The sequence below is a fragment of the Vespa velutina genome, chromosome 8 (assembly GCF_912470025.1).
Source record: "Vespa velutina chromosome 8, iVesVel2.1, whole genome shotgun sequence".
NCBI classification, from domain to species: domain Eukaryota; kingdom Metazoa; phylum Arthropoda; class Insecta; order Hymenoptera; family Vespidae; genus Vespa; species Vespa velutina.
This window is the reverse complement of record NC_062195.1, coordinates 710001-725151: the sequence shown is the minus strand read 5'-3', so window position 1 is coordinate 725151 and position 15151 is coordinate 710001. Positions and strand designations below refer to the sequence as shown.

Here is a 15151-nt window from a genome sequence, read left to right as displayed (position 1 = left end):
GAGGAGGAGGGAGTGAAGAACTTGCGTTCCGTACTCTTCGCGTACGATCGCGTACTTTAATTAGAAAATTGCGTGCATCCCGTAAAACGAATCAAACGTAATACGAATCTGTAATATACATAGGTAGATATACATTTGTATGATGGAAACGCGTTTACGAAAAATAACGCGAAGAACAAACGTGATGGGAAATAAAGGGGATGAGAAGGAGAAAGAAAAGGGAAAAAAAAGAAAAAAGAAAGAAAAACGAAAAATTGACGAATGATATAATCGGTATTATAGCTTGAAGATCTGCGGAAAATGTACGGGTATGAGAAATATAAAAAGGAAGGAAGTATACGAAATCCGCAAAACGAAAATGCAGATTTCCAAGCTCCGTATAATCGGCAGAGTATAGGGAGAATTAATTAGCGGCGATCCTTGGATATCCGCTTTCGTTCCAATCCCAGGAGTAGAGCCTTTTTTAAATACCGAATTACGCTCATCTCCATCTCTCTCTCTCTCTCTCTCTCTCTCTTTTTTCCCTTCCCTTTCCTCCCTTTTTTTTCTTTTTTCTATCGAACGAAAAGAAAGAAGCGATCGTCGCATGATTATCTCGAACTTCATTACGATTTATGAAAAAGCTCCCCGAACTACTCGGAGATTAAATTCTTCGAAGAGGATATCGAAAATCTCTATGCCGTATCGTGGCAGAAGATATAGAGAAAAAAGAAGAAGAAGAAGAAGAGAAAGAAGAAGAAAAGAGAACGAGAAAGAAAAAGTGGGAGAGCAGTCGTAAACGGTATTCAAAAGTTAGACGAATGGGGAATCGGACAGATATTTTATCATTTGATTTCAATTTTGAAAGATTGCTGAACAAAGAGAAAGAGATAGAATCCGATAGAGATGTATACAGAACGAGAGAGGAAAAGAGAGTTTCTATGTCGTACATTTTCGACTAGATGCCGAACTAGACGAGGATATCATTATCCAATCGGTGAGCAGCTCGGCTGTATCATTGTTGAAGCCCAGAGCGAATAACGTTGGGTGCACGCGAATGATATATTGTTAGCGCATGATTGAGCGCGACGATTGCCGGACGAATGAGAAGCCTCTTGCGCGAGAACACGAGCCCGCTCTTTGATTACATAATGATTTCCCTCTTCCATTCGAAAACTGAGATTCGAACGGTGCCGTTTCCACCATTTATGGCTGTCGACCTATTGTCGATTTCGACTGAATCGCACACACGTTCGCTACTGTCGAAGCTTATTGTTATCACGCTCGTTATTGTTGGGACGCTTTATCTCTCTCTCTCTCTCTCTCTCTCTCTCTCTGACTCTCTCTATCATTCTGTATCACTGTTAATTTCTATCCTTCTTTCCCTCTCTCTCTCTCTCTCCCTATCTCTCTCTATCTCTATCTTTTTATTTGACAATTCTTTTAATTACAATATAAAAAGAAAAAATTATTACTAATACTTAAATTTTTGTGAAAGAATTTATATAGCTTACGAAAGTTTATAAATCTTTAGCCATCTTCGTAGACGGCTTCTTTCTTCTCCTCCTTCCTCTTCTTCTTCTTCTTCTTCTTCTTCTACTACTACCGACTTTGTTCTTATCGTAGCTCTGAATTTAAATGCAACGCGTTTGCGTGGCGGTAATCGTCCGTGCGTTAATCAGATTAAACACGACTCGCGATCCCTTTTATTCGCCGCGAACACCGTGGAAAGAGAAACGTTATCGCGGGCTAATCTCTCCTTTCCTTTGTATGTATGTGTGTGTGTGTGTGTGTGTGTGTGTGTGTCTCTCTCTCTCTCGTCGAAAGCTTTCTCATTTTCATCGAATATACATTTACGCCGGGAGGTAAGCGTTTACCAGGCGTTCTTTCATGCATACTCGCAAACAGTATTATCGCTCGACGTATTTTTAGTTCCTCCCTCTTCTTGCTCTTCAAAATATATATACATATATATATATATATATATATGTATGTATGTATGTGTCTATACATATCTATTTACGTATATACCTATTACATTGAATTAATCGACGATTCGTATAGATAAAAATGCAAAATTCATCGTTCGTTAGCAAATTTCCAATGAAATTTGAAATCACCAAGCGCGATGTCTCGAATTCTCCTTCGAAAACATCGAAATTAATAGCGCGAAAAATATGACCTACCTTTCGAGAGCAGAGTTCTCGACGGGCACGAAAAATATTTTTCTCGTATAATCGTACGGTTCGCTTTTTCGTTCGTTCGTTCGTTTATTCATTCGTTCGTTCGTTCATTCGTTCGCTCATTCGTACGTTTGATTCGGTCGAAAACGTACAGTAGAAAGAAGAAGATGGATCCCATTAGAACGCGACGTATTGAGGCAAATATTTGTAAACATTGAAGGTCTGCACGCTTGGAAAATAGCCGGAGCAATGACGGAAAAGTGGGTCGTACAGAGAGACAGTTTCGTAATACAACGAAAAGAGACAAGACAGATCTAAAAAGAGAGAGAGAGAGAGAGAGAGAGAGAGGGAGAGAGAAAGAGGGAAAGAGAGCGAGATTATTAAGCTTCAAGTGGAAACGAACATTCGTGCAAAATTGAATTTGAATTTAGCGAATTCAACCTGAATTTCATTCCATTTAAATGAGCCAAAGAGAATACGAATCCTTGTACCCCATAGATATATATATATATATATAGAAAGAGGAATAGCGAGGTAGAGAGAGAGTGAGAGAGAGAGAGAAATAGATGTTCATAATCTGTATGTATGGCAACGTATTTCCACGAATACAAATCTAGTGTACATATCGTGTCTATGCTAATGGACGAAAGGGTAATTCGTAATCGCTAATTACATCGAGTTAAATCTGACGTATTCGGCCGGAAACGTTGGATGGGCGTGACGTTATCCCCTGTACGAACGTGTAGAGAGAGAGAGAGAGAGAGAGAGAGAGAGAGAGAGAGAGAAGTGGGTTACTCCTCTCCTCTTTCTCTCTCTCATTCTCACTTTCTCTCTCTCTCTCCCTCTCTCTCTCTCTCTCTCTCTCTCTCTCTCTCTCTCTCTCTTTCGTCTATGATTAGTGCGCACGATAAGTCGAGACGTCTGCCGTATTCTCAGCGCGTTATCTACCGGTAATTAGGCGCTTGCATTGCCGTGAAATTAAGACAAAAAGCCGGCACGTCGCGTTTCCTGCTTCTCTCTCTCTCTCTCTCTCTCTCTCTCTCTCTTTCTAGGTTCACACTTCGAGTATAGGTATGTACGTATGTATCTACGTACGTGTATGTACGTTTGTGGCCTTGTCAACACCCACAACGTGGACGATGGAGTTATTGGGTGCGAGAGATGCTACGGATCGATGAACGCAAACGGTCCGTTTCCCATCATTCTCTCTCTCTCTCTCTCTCTCTCTCTCTCGCTCGCTGGTTCTCTCATGCTCGATAAAGAATCTTCTTTTTCTTTCTAACGTTTTCCTAGACAACAAAATACGATAAAGACTCTCGATATTTTCAATGAACCTTTTCGTTTTTTCTTTCTCTCTTTTTCCTTTTCTTTCCCCTACTAAAAAGAAATAACACTAGGATATCCTTGTGCAGAGATGTATATGTAGTACGTGTAGATAAGTGGCTTTAATTAGACCACTCGCAACCACTTCCAACGATCGACGATCTCGAAATTGCAATCGTTAGAAACGTTACCTCGAGTATTATCCTTACGGAAGAAAATCCCTCTCGAGTCTGCCTATCTATTAAAGTATCATGAAGTGTTTACTCGGAATAGAAAAAGAAAAAAAAATCCTTATATCCATGCGAGATCCTGCAAAAAAGTATTTGCGATAGTTAAAAATCTTTCGACCGAGGGATATTAGGATAGGTATCGACTAAGAGTAAACGAGTAAACTCAACGAAATATTGAGAGAGAAAAAAGAAAGAAATACGATGATGCGTTTCGAGTAATCCATCATCGTATGTTCTTAAACGTCGTATGGTCTCTCTAAACATTGGCAAGCACGAACGCGAATTTGCGGTTCCGCATGCGGCACGATACAATATGTAGTCGTGGCCTCCTGCCACGGTTTTCGTAGGTGCTGCTATCGGACACGTGGTCGGTGGCTCGCGGTTCACATAAATAATATCAAAGCACACCAGAGCCTAGACTCATTAAATAGTAGCTGAATCTCGTAATACTCACGTAATGCGGCTGAAATGAGAAATGAGTAATGGGGTCAGAACGTAGCAGAAGCCACGAGGAAGTTCGGTATTGCCGAGAGTATAATCCCTTCCTAATGACGTGCCCATTTTTAGCTTTAATACAGCTGACACGCAGTAACGATGAACATATCCGCACGTTTCCGCGTATTTCCTACAGGGATTAGCGGACTTTGCGAGCAGAATAATGCGCGTATACGCGAAAGACGTACGAAGGGAACTAAAGATCGTAACTTCTCTCGTTCTGTTAGTTTCTCTCTCTCTCTCTCTCTCTCTCTCTCTCTCTCTCTCTCGCTCCCGTGGATTCTTTATACCTAACGTAAATCTTTATAAATCTTCTCACGCGTTCTCGCCTTCGTTCTTTCTCAAAATCCCGTTAATTTCGGCTTGGTCACGACGTAGCACTTTTCTTGCCATTTTTCAAACTTCCTTCTACCATCTCGGATTCGTTAACGCTAACGTTTCTTTCAATTTCTCTTATTACAGATTTATGGACAAAGCAACAGCGGGAAGAATGGATTACGTTTGCTTTTATTGGCCTGCCTGATCGTATTGAGTAACGCTGGATTTTGTCCTAACGGTTGCACTTGCGACGACGATACCTTGGTCGTATCCTGCGTAGGCGCTAGCTTGGAAGTTATACCGATCGCTCTTAATCCGAGCATACAACGATTGGTATTGAAAGAGAATCGAATAAAGACCGTGGAGGCTGCTGTATTTCAATTTTACGGTGATCTCAAGAACGTCGACCTGTCGAGCAATCATCTGTTCAACATTCCAGACGGTAGCTTCGAGGCGCAAAAACAAGTGGTGGAGTTGCATCTGAAGCACAACAAGATCTCGGCGTTGACGGAGAAGACGTTTCAAGGGTTGAAGTCACTGACGGTACTGAATTTGCGGGACAATTATTTAGAAAGTCTGAAGAACGGTCTCTTCGCGTCCCTACAAAAGTTGGAAGAACTCGATCTCGGTCAAAATCGAATCTCGAAGGTTGAGCCCAATGCCTTTCAGAAGCTCGGCACCCTGAGGGTCCTATATCTCGACGACAATCAACTGAGAACGATACCGTCGCCCGCTCTGGCGCCATTGAATGCCCTTGCCGAGCTTCACATAGGTTGGAACGCATTTTCGACGTTGCCGGACGATGCTTTCAAAGGGCTCGAACAGCTGACCATTTTGGACGTTATGGGCGCCGGTTTGGACAATATCAGCGACGGTGCTTTCCGAGGTCTTAACGCTTTACGTACTTTGAAACTTGGCGGGAACAAGTTGCGCGAAGTACCGACAAAGCAGCTCGCGGTGCTACCACGGCTCGAGGAACTCACTCTTGGTCAAAACTCCTTTACCATTTTGAGATCGGGCGCCTTTCAGGGTCTCTCGAAACTCAAGAAGCTCGACATCTCCGGCTCGAAGCTCTTGACCACCGTGGAACGCGGTGCCTTTTCGGACAATGCCAACTTGGAGAGTCTCGTGTTGAACAGCAACAAGCGTTTAGTCACGATGGAGGACGGCTCCTTGGCGGGATTGCCGAATCTGCGACACCTTATGTTACGGGATAACGCGTTCACGAGCTTTTCCGAGTCCCTCGTCGCTTGGAACGAGCTACGTAGATTGGATTTAAGCGAGAACCCGATCGTATGCGATTGCAGTCTGATGTGGTTGGCCGAGGTGCTCGTGCCGCGAAATTCTAGTCCCGTGATATGTGCCGAGCCGGCAGAATCCAAAGGGAAATCGATCAAGGGTATGACGCCGGACGAGCTCGGTTGTGCCTTCTCGGATCCTCGTAAACAGGCCCTCCTGGCGACTCTATGCGCGGGTGGTCTCGCCCTTTTTACAGGCCTAGCCCTGATACTCTATTACAGATGTCGAAGGCGCGTCAGGGACGCTTTGAAAGATTACAAGTGGAAGAACCGCGGTATATCGAGGAAGGAACACGAATACCAAAAGACCTTCTCCGAGGACGAGTACATCGTCAGATCGGCCCACGCTCATCATCATCATCATCATCATCAAACGCAGAATCAACCTATACCGCCTCACCATCATCATCATCATTTGCAACAGCAACAACAGCAGCAGCACCAATTGCAGCAACAGCAACAGCAACAACAACAGCACGGGCAAATGACGGTGGGGATGAAGCCGATACCCGTGACGGAACTGTAGCTAGAACTTCGGGCGGCGAGCCCCGGCACCGGAGGTGTTTGGTTCTTGCCCCACGGTAGTACCACGCTCGCCGAGGGCTTCACCTACATCGACGGTGAGACGGCGCGTCAAATGCGTCGTCCGGGAACGCTGCCCGCGTCGAGCGGTGGTCATCATCATCGCTCCAGTGGAGGAGGTGGAGGAGGAGCAGGCGGTGGCGGTGGTGGTGGAGCAGGAGGCGGGGGTGGTGGGCCAGGTGGAATGTCAATCGAGGAGAGCTCATCGTCCTTGAACGGTACCGGTGATGATCGTGCCGTCGCCGGAAGCGGTTCTACCGTTCCCGGTGCTTCCGGTAGCGGCAATAACGGCAGCACCGGTAGATCGCATTATTCCAATCTCTCGCTGCGTCGTACGCCACAGCCGCCTCAGCTGCCGTCGAGGGGCAACGATTGCATCGATAGGATGCACAGCGAGTCGAGGATTCAGAACGGAATACCCGGACACCATCCACCCCCGCCTCTACCCTCGAGGCACCAATCCACTTGCTCCCAATCCTCTTATCCGACGTTGCCCGTTAACGGACACGGGGCTCATCACTATCATCACTATCCCCGTGAGCGGGACAAGGATAGATCGTCGACGCGCGAGAGGAATAATCGTGAGAGGGATGGTGGAGGGCCTCGTGCCGACAAACATCGTGAGGCACAACTAGAGATGGAACTTCACGATGGTCTCGATGTCGCCGGCATTGGAACTTATCGAGCGTAAATAATATGGAACGACGTTCGTTTGAAAATCTCTTACAAAATTGACATCGTTCTTGTGACCGTCGAATTAAACTGTAGACGAACCTACTGACTGACCTACCGGCCGACCGACCTACCGACCGACCGACCGACCGACCGACCGACGATGTATTAAAAACTTTTCCATTGGTCGATACGACGGACGTTAAGGGACGATAATAATCTCATTGGGATTCGTAAGTCTTGCTCCGTTGTTGCCTTGGAGCGCGATAGACGCGATCTTGACGTAACACAACTATGGAAATGCGCCCGATCTCGGAGATACCACGAGTTTCGTGGATAATGGGAGTGCCAGGGAAACCCCCTTCGATCTTCTCTCTCTCTCTCTCTCTCTCTCTCTCACTCTCTCCCTCTCCCTCTCACTTTCTCCCTCTCTCTCTCTCTCTCTCTCTCTATCTCTCTATTGCTCTCTCCTCTCTTCTCTGTCTTCGTCGTGCACAGCTCAACGAAAGAGAAATTGCACTGAGAAAAACTGCCACATACTGCCGTTTTAAATATTCTACAAAGTTTGCCTCAAATTCGAATATCTACTGAAAAAAAAAAAAAAGGGAAAAATAAAAGGAGTCATATTTTTCCTGCAACTAACAATTAACGAGAAATCGTAGATCTTGAAACAATGAAAGACAAGTATACGGTGTATCGAGTATCGGGGTAACCAGCACAAGTCAATCGAGATCATAGATTTGGAACGTCGATAATGACTGAAAAAACTCAATAATTCGTAGATGATTTTAAGGAGTGAAGTATCGACAAAATGATTCTTATAATCTGAATCATAAGAAAGTGAAAAATTGATCCACCGATTGATGCTTCAACGAGAACGTAGAAAATGAGAAAGAGAGAAAAGAGAGAGAGAGAGATGAGAGGGAGAGAGAGAGAGAGAGAGAGAGAGAGAAAGGGAGAGAAAGAGAGAGAGAGAGATCTTCATCCGTAGGCGTAACATGCGTGTCTTTAGGATAGGGTTTAGGGTCTCGAAAATAAGGCCGACGATGCGTTTTCTCTCGCGTTTCGGCTTCTAACGTGTAGGATCGACGTCTGTATCATAAAAAAGGGACAAAAAGAGGGACGATCGTCCTTTCTTCACTATAATAGCGCATCGCAATTATATACATACATATAAATATACATGTATACATAAATATATATATATATATATATATATATATATATATATATATATTCTAAGCGGTCGAATTATTTTCTAAATAAAAACACCAATGTATAGAGGTACGACGGAGAATGTTAGTGCGGCTAGTGTTCGCGACGTAATATGAGGGGGATGTACTTTAAAAACTTTGGATACGTTTTTGCCAAAATGAACTCAAAGGATATTTAAAAAAAAAAAAAAAGTAATAATGATAATAATTAAAGACAAAAAAACGAATAAACGAAAAAATAAAATCAAATGTTCAAACGGCAAAAATACGTATACCAATCATTTACCTTCTGTCCCTCGATCGAAATCGAGTGTCGAAATAAAGAAAAAAAGACAGAGAGAGAGAGAGAAAGAGAGAGAAGAAATAAATAAATGAATGAATAAAAGAAGCTTGGTACAGAAGGGATATTTATCAAAATGATGGAAAAATGTTCGAGAAAGTGAATAAAATACGCTCGTCGAATTTTATTACACGACACTTCTTTCCTTTTAGTGCTCGTTGTACGATGGTCTATATGACGTTGATCTGGAGAAAAAAATTCTGTTCGAAATTGATCTATAAATAATATGCGCAAATTTTTATATAGTTATATTATATTATATATATATATATATATATAACTATACAAAAATATATATGTATAGGTATGTATTTTATTCGTCTTATTTATTTTGTGAAACGGACGACCTTTTTCTTTGCATCGAAATTGCAGCTGAGACGATTGATCGATCGTTTCTCGAGTCATATCAATAATAAAATAGAATTCGTATTAATCGTTTCGCGTCTAGTAAATGAAATAAAATAAATAAATAAAAAAGATAGAATGAAAAAAAAAGAATAAACGATCGAATATAAAATATAAAAATCTGGAAAAAAGGAATGTCAAAAGAAAGAATGAAAGAAAAAGAAACCTTTTCAAAATCGCACAATACGCACAGACAGATACGAAGGCACACAAACAGGTACAAACATATCATGGTTCATTGATAAACCAAAGCAGATATAGATCCACGTAAAAGGAGAAAGAAGAAGATGTGGATGAAGGGGTAGAAATTTGTCAAGTTTCGAATTATACTCGTTGGAAGTTTCGTATTCCTTGCAAGAATGACTTGAGAGAGGACTACTTGGAAGATCCAATGATCCTCGATGCATCGTGTGTTCGTGTCCTTCTTCCTTAGAAAAGGTACGAGTTTTCGCCGGAAGCTTCGTGACGAGTTCTCAACCTCTTTGTATTAAAATGCACCGGGTGCGGTCGACTTTAAGTTAGTTAGTTTTCAAGCACGGTAATCGTTAAGAGAGAGAGAGAGAGACAAAGAGAGAGAAAGATATGGAAAGAGAGAAACAGGAACGCGAACGCTTTGCTCGTGTACTCAAGAAAGAGAAAGAAAAAGAAGGATGATGAAAGATAGACGAAGAGAGAGAGAGAGAGAGAGAGAGAGAGAGAGAAGAGACTGAGCCGGTGCAACCACTCGCCAGTAGAAAGATGTACTTTGCGGAACGAGATTATTTTTCCGCTCGAGTGTACCCAGTGGAATTCCACGGTCACCCTGCCTGAGAAAGGTGACTGCACTTTGAATCGACTCGCGTTCTGCCGTTATGCAGGGCGTGGAGCACCGGAATTTCAACTTTGTAGAAGGAAGATCTATGGCGTCCTCGAAAAACGATATTACGGGATGCTACGAGTCTACTCGTTGCTCTTCTTCGACAATTTTCCTTCTACTTCTTCTTCCTTCTTCTTCTTCTTCGACTTCTTATTTCTCGTTTTGCTGTTCTTATTCTTTCTTTTTTTTTTTTCTTTTTTCTTTTTATTTTCATCTTTTCTCTTCTTTTTTGGTACAAACAACTATGAACAACTTGGCAAGATTTCACCCTTTTGAAGAAAAAGAATAAAAAAAGATTATATATATATATATATATATATATATATATATATATATTCTCTCAGTAACTGTTAACTTTTGCAACTTGTTCACAAAGTCGATTCAACGATATCAAAGCTCAAAGGTCGTCCGTATTTCTTATCGACGCTTTTGCCCAGGTATATTATATCCCCGATGCGATTTGACGAAGTAAGCGTACGATTATGTAAATAAACATTATTTTCGATTCCAATTCGTAATTCATTTATTTTCATTCGATAAAATTAAAAATCGTCGTGAACGATTAAACGATTCCAAAATTATTTTCGTCCGCGCGAATCGACGATACCTTTTATCGATAAGATTTTCTTCGAACGATATAGATATAATACATTCCTTTGCCGATTATCCAGGCATCTTCTTTATTATATTTTCGATAATAATATGTAAGAGATTGTATTATGAAGGGATATTGAAATGTAAAACTAAGTCTGTATAAACGAATAAAAAACAAACAAACAAACGAACGAAAAAAAAAAAAAGAAAAACCATTCAAGTTACAGGATACCTGTAGTATTAACAGACAGAGAAAGAGAGAGAGAGAGAGAGAGAGAGAGAATCTCGTTTTCTTACCATTAAAAAGAAAAAGATGAAAATTTTAAAGGGTGAATTAATCAAACTCTTTAAGACGCAAATAATTCTCGTATTGATCCGAGAAACCGATCGAAGACGTTTGAATTCCAATGAGATTTTTAACCTCTCGCCATAGCAAAGCAATTCAAAGAATGTACTTTGATGTACTAACAAGTACGTGTTAAACATGAAATATCACTCTTAAAGTCTATGGTAAAACGTGGAACTTCTAATACACGATATCCGTGATATCAATGATAAGGGCTAATAATTCGAACGTCTTCGAAATTTTAAATGCGCGTTATACGCATGCGTACGAAAAGAAGAGAGAGAGAGAGAGAGAGAGAGAGAGAGAGATGAAAATTGAAAAAGGAATTTTTAAATTACAAAAAAGCGCGGATAAAAAAACATAAAAGAAATCGATTGATACGCCGCAGAAGAGAAGGATAGTCGTGTTACAAAGGATACATTAAAATATTTAAAAAGGGAATCATTTTGATCGCAAACAAGAGAGAATGAAAGAGAAAAAAGAGAAAGAGATAGACAGATAGATTGAGAGAGAAAGAGAGAGAGAGAGAGAGAGAGAGAGAGAGAGAGAGAGAGAGAGAGAGAGATTATTCCGTTTATCTCGCAAAGCTTGTAAATTATTTCTTGTAAAACCAACGATAGTGTGGAAGCACCGAGTATACACACACAAATACACATCAATAAGAAATGAAAGCTTCTTTCACGTACGTGTCAGAGCTTTTATCATTGAATGAGAACAGAACAAAACAGAGCCTGGCTCGATCAAAGGGGTAAAACACAAATACATAAACTCGATCTATATGTATGTACATACATGCTAAAAACAAAGCCATACTTCTTTCAATTATATCTGTTTTCATCTGTTTATTTTCATTTTTATTTATTTATTTTCTTTTTAATATTTTGTTTCCTTTTCTTATCTTTCCGGTTACTTTTTACGCTCTTGTTTGACAATATGCGTCGAAAATAAAAGTAACAAAAATTCGATAATATAAAAAACTTGATTGTTTGTCTCTTCAATTTTGATAATTCTTGATAAATGAAAGAATATAATTGTATCGTTCGCTGGTCAAACCTAATCGTTAATTCTGTTACTTAATATTTTATATTTCAAATAAATTTAATTTAACAATTAGGCTTGATGTCACAAGAAATAACAAAAATTGTTATCCTCGTTTAATAAAGAAAGTAACATACAATTTAGGTATATAACTTTATCAATTTTCTTTATATTTTTCGTTCAGTAAAATTAATCGATTTGGCAAAATGAACGGCTCCATTGTTTCTCTCTCTCTCTCTCTCTCTCTTTCTCTCTCTCTCTCTCTCTCTCTCTTTTTTCTAAAATGAAAAATAAAAAGAAAAGCTAGATCTGAGTAGTCTGTAAGAAACGAGATGATATTTTTTAAACGATATGAATTCGGTTACGTATTATTGTTAATATCAACGAAACATATGGGGCACGAATCGCAAACTTTATAATTCGTCGGAAAATAAGATAAAGAAAAATACGATAAAATTTCAAAAGGAGATATCGCAAAGGAACTTTTCGTATCGATTTTTCTCCTATAACTTTTACTCTCTTCGGTGTATCCTATTGCAAAGAGAAAAAAGGGAAAAAGATAAAAATTTAAAAAAAAAAAGAAAAGCAGAGGTAGAAGAGTAAGAGGGAAAAAAAATTACGAGGTAGGAGCGTCGTTTCTACAGGAAGGCAGAAAAAAAAAAAAGAAAACAAAAAAGAAAATAAACAGGATAAAAAGAAAAAAAAAACGATGACCGACACATCCACGTAGCGTGTCTGTAATTAATATATTGTAAATGTCCGAGGTGTGTCAAGTATCATATAGATAGTTCAAGAGAGAGTATTATTATTATTATTATTAGCCTGCCGGCGAAATAATGGTTACAAAAAAAAAAAAAATAAAATAAAATAAAATAAAAAACATGTATATTTTACGATATGACTGTCATACTTAATAAATGAGGAAGCAAAAAAAAAAAAAAAGAAAGAAAGAAAGAAAGATCTCTCCTCTTAGAGAGATAAAAGAAGATTGAAATGTAACGAATTCGCTAGTCAGGAATAATGTGAAAAGAACGAAGATAAAGAAGTAAAAAAAAAAAAAAAAAAAAAAAAAGAAAGAAAAAAAAGGAAAAAAAAAAGAAAGAAAGAAAGAAAGAAAAGGATAGAAATATAATGTGTAGAATACGATTGAGATAAGTTAATCGTCATAGATATTAAATTATTGTACAAAATTGAATGCCGATAGCACGTAAGGGCCTACATATATATATATATATTTTTTTTTCCTTGTTTTTCTATCGATTATGTTCATACATGTATATGTATATATATATACATATATATATATATAAAAAGCGAAGCGCGATTTAGCGCGAAATATCGTAATATCTATGCACATGAAGATTTATCCACGTTCCTTTGGCGGATATCGAAGATGAGATAAGAGTCCTGGCCTCCCTCCATAGTAGATTCTACAAATTTATCGAGCATCTTTGCGAGAAAGAACAAAAGAAAGAATGAAAGAATGAAAGAAAGAAAGTAAGAAAGAAAAAGATAAATAAATAAAGAATGAAAGAGAGAGAGAAAAAGCAGCGAGAAAAGAGCTTTGCCTCTGAACATATTCCATCACAATTTATGCGTAATTTCGAGTCGCAAAATATTCCCATAAGATTCTCCATAAGAATCGTATTGCGACTTACTTAACAATCGAATCCCGAATACATAGGATTTATCTCACGCAAGGACATTCTCTTTCATAAAGTCCGAAATAGTTCGAGATTCGAAAACTACAACACACACTGTCATCTTCTTACGTGTATGTTTATACGTATGTATGTATGTTGTATGTATGTATGTACATATGTATGTATGCATGATTTACAAACGTCGAAAGGAAGTTTGTGTGTGAATTACGTAGTTGCTAATCTCTTCTATAAATTATTACATTCTATTACAATCGAGATTTATATACATATAAACAAATAGAAAAATAAGAAGAGACGAGGATCTTTGTCTTTTCTTTTTCATCTTTTTCTATTTCTTTTTTTTTCTTTTTTTATTCTTTTCTCTTCATCGATCGATATAACACACAACTTCTCGAAAACTCGACGATTATGAAAACGTTAATCAAATTTTTTATTCGTCCGTACTATACACATTCCATACGAAAGAAAATAAAATGAAAAAAGAGAAAAAAAAAAAAAAAGAAAGAAGAAAGCATACAAACGCGGACACGCACGCGCACATAATAATAATTCGATGTAAAACAATACGTCTTATCTCTATCTATCTTTGGCTCTCTTTCTCTCTCTCTCTCTCTCTCTCTCTCCCTCTCTCTCTCTTTGAATAAGAAGAAAAAAAAAGAGAAAAGGAAAAAAAAATGATTAAAAAAGAAAAAAGGAAAAAATGTATCAAGTAAATTCTACTATCGTTTTATGATAATAACGCACATCGCGACGCACGTAAATATGTATTAAAAATACGCAACACACATACACGTCTGTATACACGCACACGCGTGCACGATCAAAGTGTACTTAAGTTCCGTATTTCTAAGAGATCACCTTACAAGCATAATAATATATACGTATACACGAGTAAAGAAAAGTATGTGTACTCTCAGCGTAGAAGAGAGAAACAGAGAGAGAGAGAGAGAGAGAGAGAGAGAGAGAGAGAGAGAGAGAGGGAGGGAGAGAGAGAGAGAGAGAGAAAGAGGTGAGCCTTTTGTTCATCCTTCGAATGTAAATGGCGAGTGTGCTGCAGCCGATTATGGTGTCCACTTGAAAATCCTTCTATCTCATCGCTCGAAGAAGTTGAAAAAGAAGAAGATGATGATGATGATGATATGATGATGACGAAGATGATAATGATAATGATGATGATGATGATGATGATGATGATGATGACGACGATGACGATGATGATTAATTTCTTCTTGAGAACCGAACGATGGCCTCTCACGAAGGACGACCCTACCTACACACACACACACACACACACACACAGATAACACACTCGTAATATAACCCATTGCCATCGATCACACGACGCGTACGCACACACAACACATAATCATCATCTCTCTCACCACTGTGTATATTCGTGTAAAGCATAGCAGAGCCTTATTGAGAAAGCAATATACATCCCTTAAAGAAAAAGGAAAAAAAAAAAAAATAAAGTAAAGTAAAATAAATAAATAAATAAATAAATAAACAAAAATGAAAAAGAAAAACTGCTTTAACAAAAGAAAAAAAAAAAAAAAAAAGAAAAGAAAAAAAAAAGTACATATTTTCAAGCTGTTAAAAATATCTCTACTTGCG

At 39.0% G+C, this 15151-nt stretch overlaps 2 protein-coding genes across 5 annotated transcripts in view; both read left to right on the top strand.

Moving 5' to 3' along the window:
* The window catches only part of LOC124951028 (insulin-like growth factor-binding protein complex acid labile subunit), a 240464-nt gene extending 234112 nt beyond the window's left edge, over positions 1-6352 (top strand). For all 4 annotated transcript variants that reach the window (XM_047498712.1, XM_047498714.1, XM_047498711.1 and 1 more), the window contains one exon: positions 4673-6352. In XM_047498712.1, coding sequence (XP_047354668.1) covers positions 4673-6352 — 1680 coding nt within the window. The remainder of the gene's footprint in view (positions 1-4672) is intronic.
* Positions 6353-6463: 111 nt separating this feature from the next.
* Positions 6464-14184, top strand: LOC124951029 (zinc finger homeobox protein 3-like). Its single transcript, XM_047498716.1, has one exon. The coding sequence runs from the start codon at positions 6464-6466 to the stop codon at positions 7097-7099; it is 636 nt and encodes a 211-aa protein (XP_047354672.1). The 3' UTR covers positions 7100-14184.
* The last annotated feature ends 967 nt before the right edge of the window (positions 14185-15151 follow it).

Coding starts and splice junctions, on each gene's coding strand:
- LOC124951029 (XM_047498716.1), top strand. CDS start 6,464: ATGCGTCGTCCGGGAACGCTGCCCGCGTCGAGCGGTGGTCATCATCAT.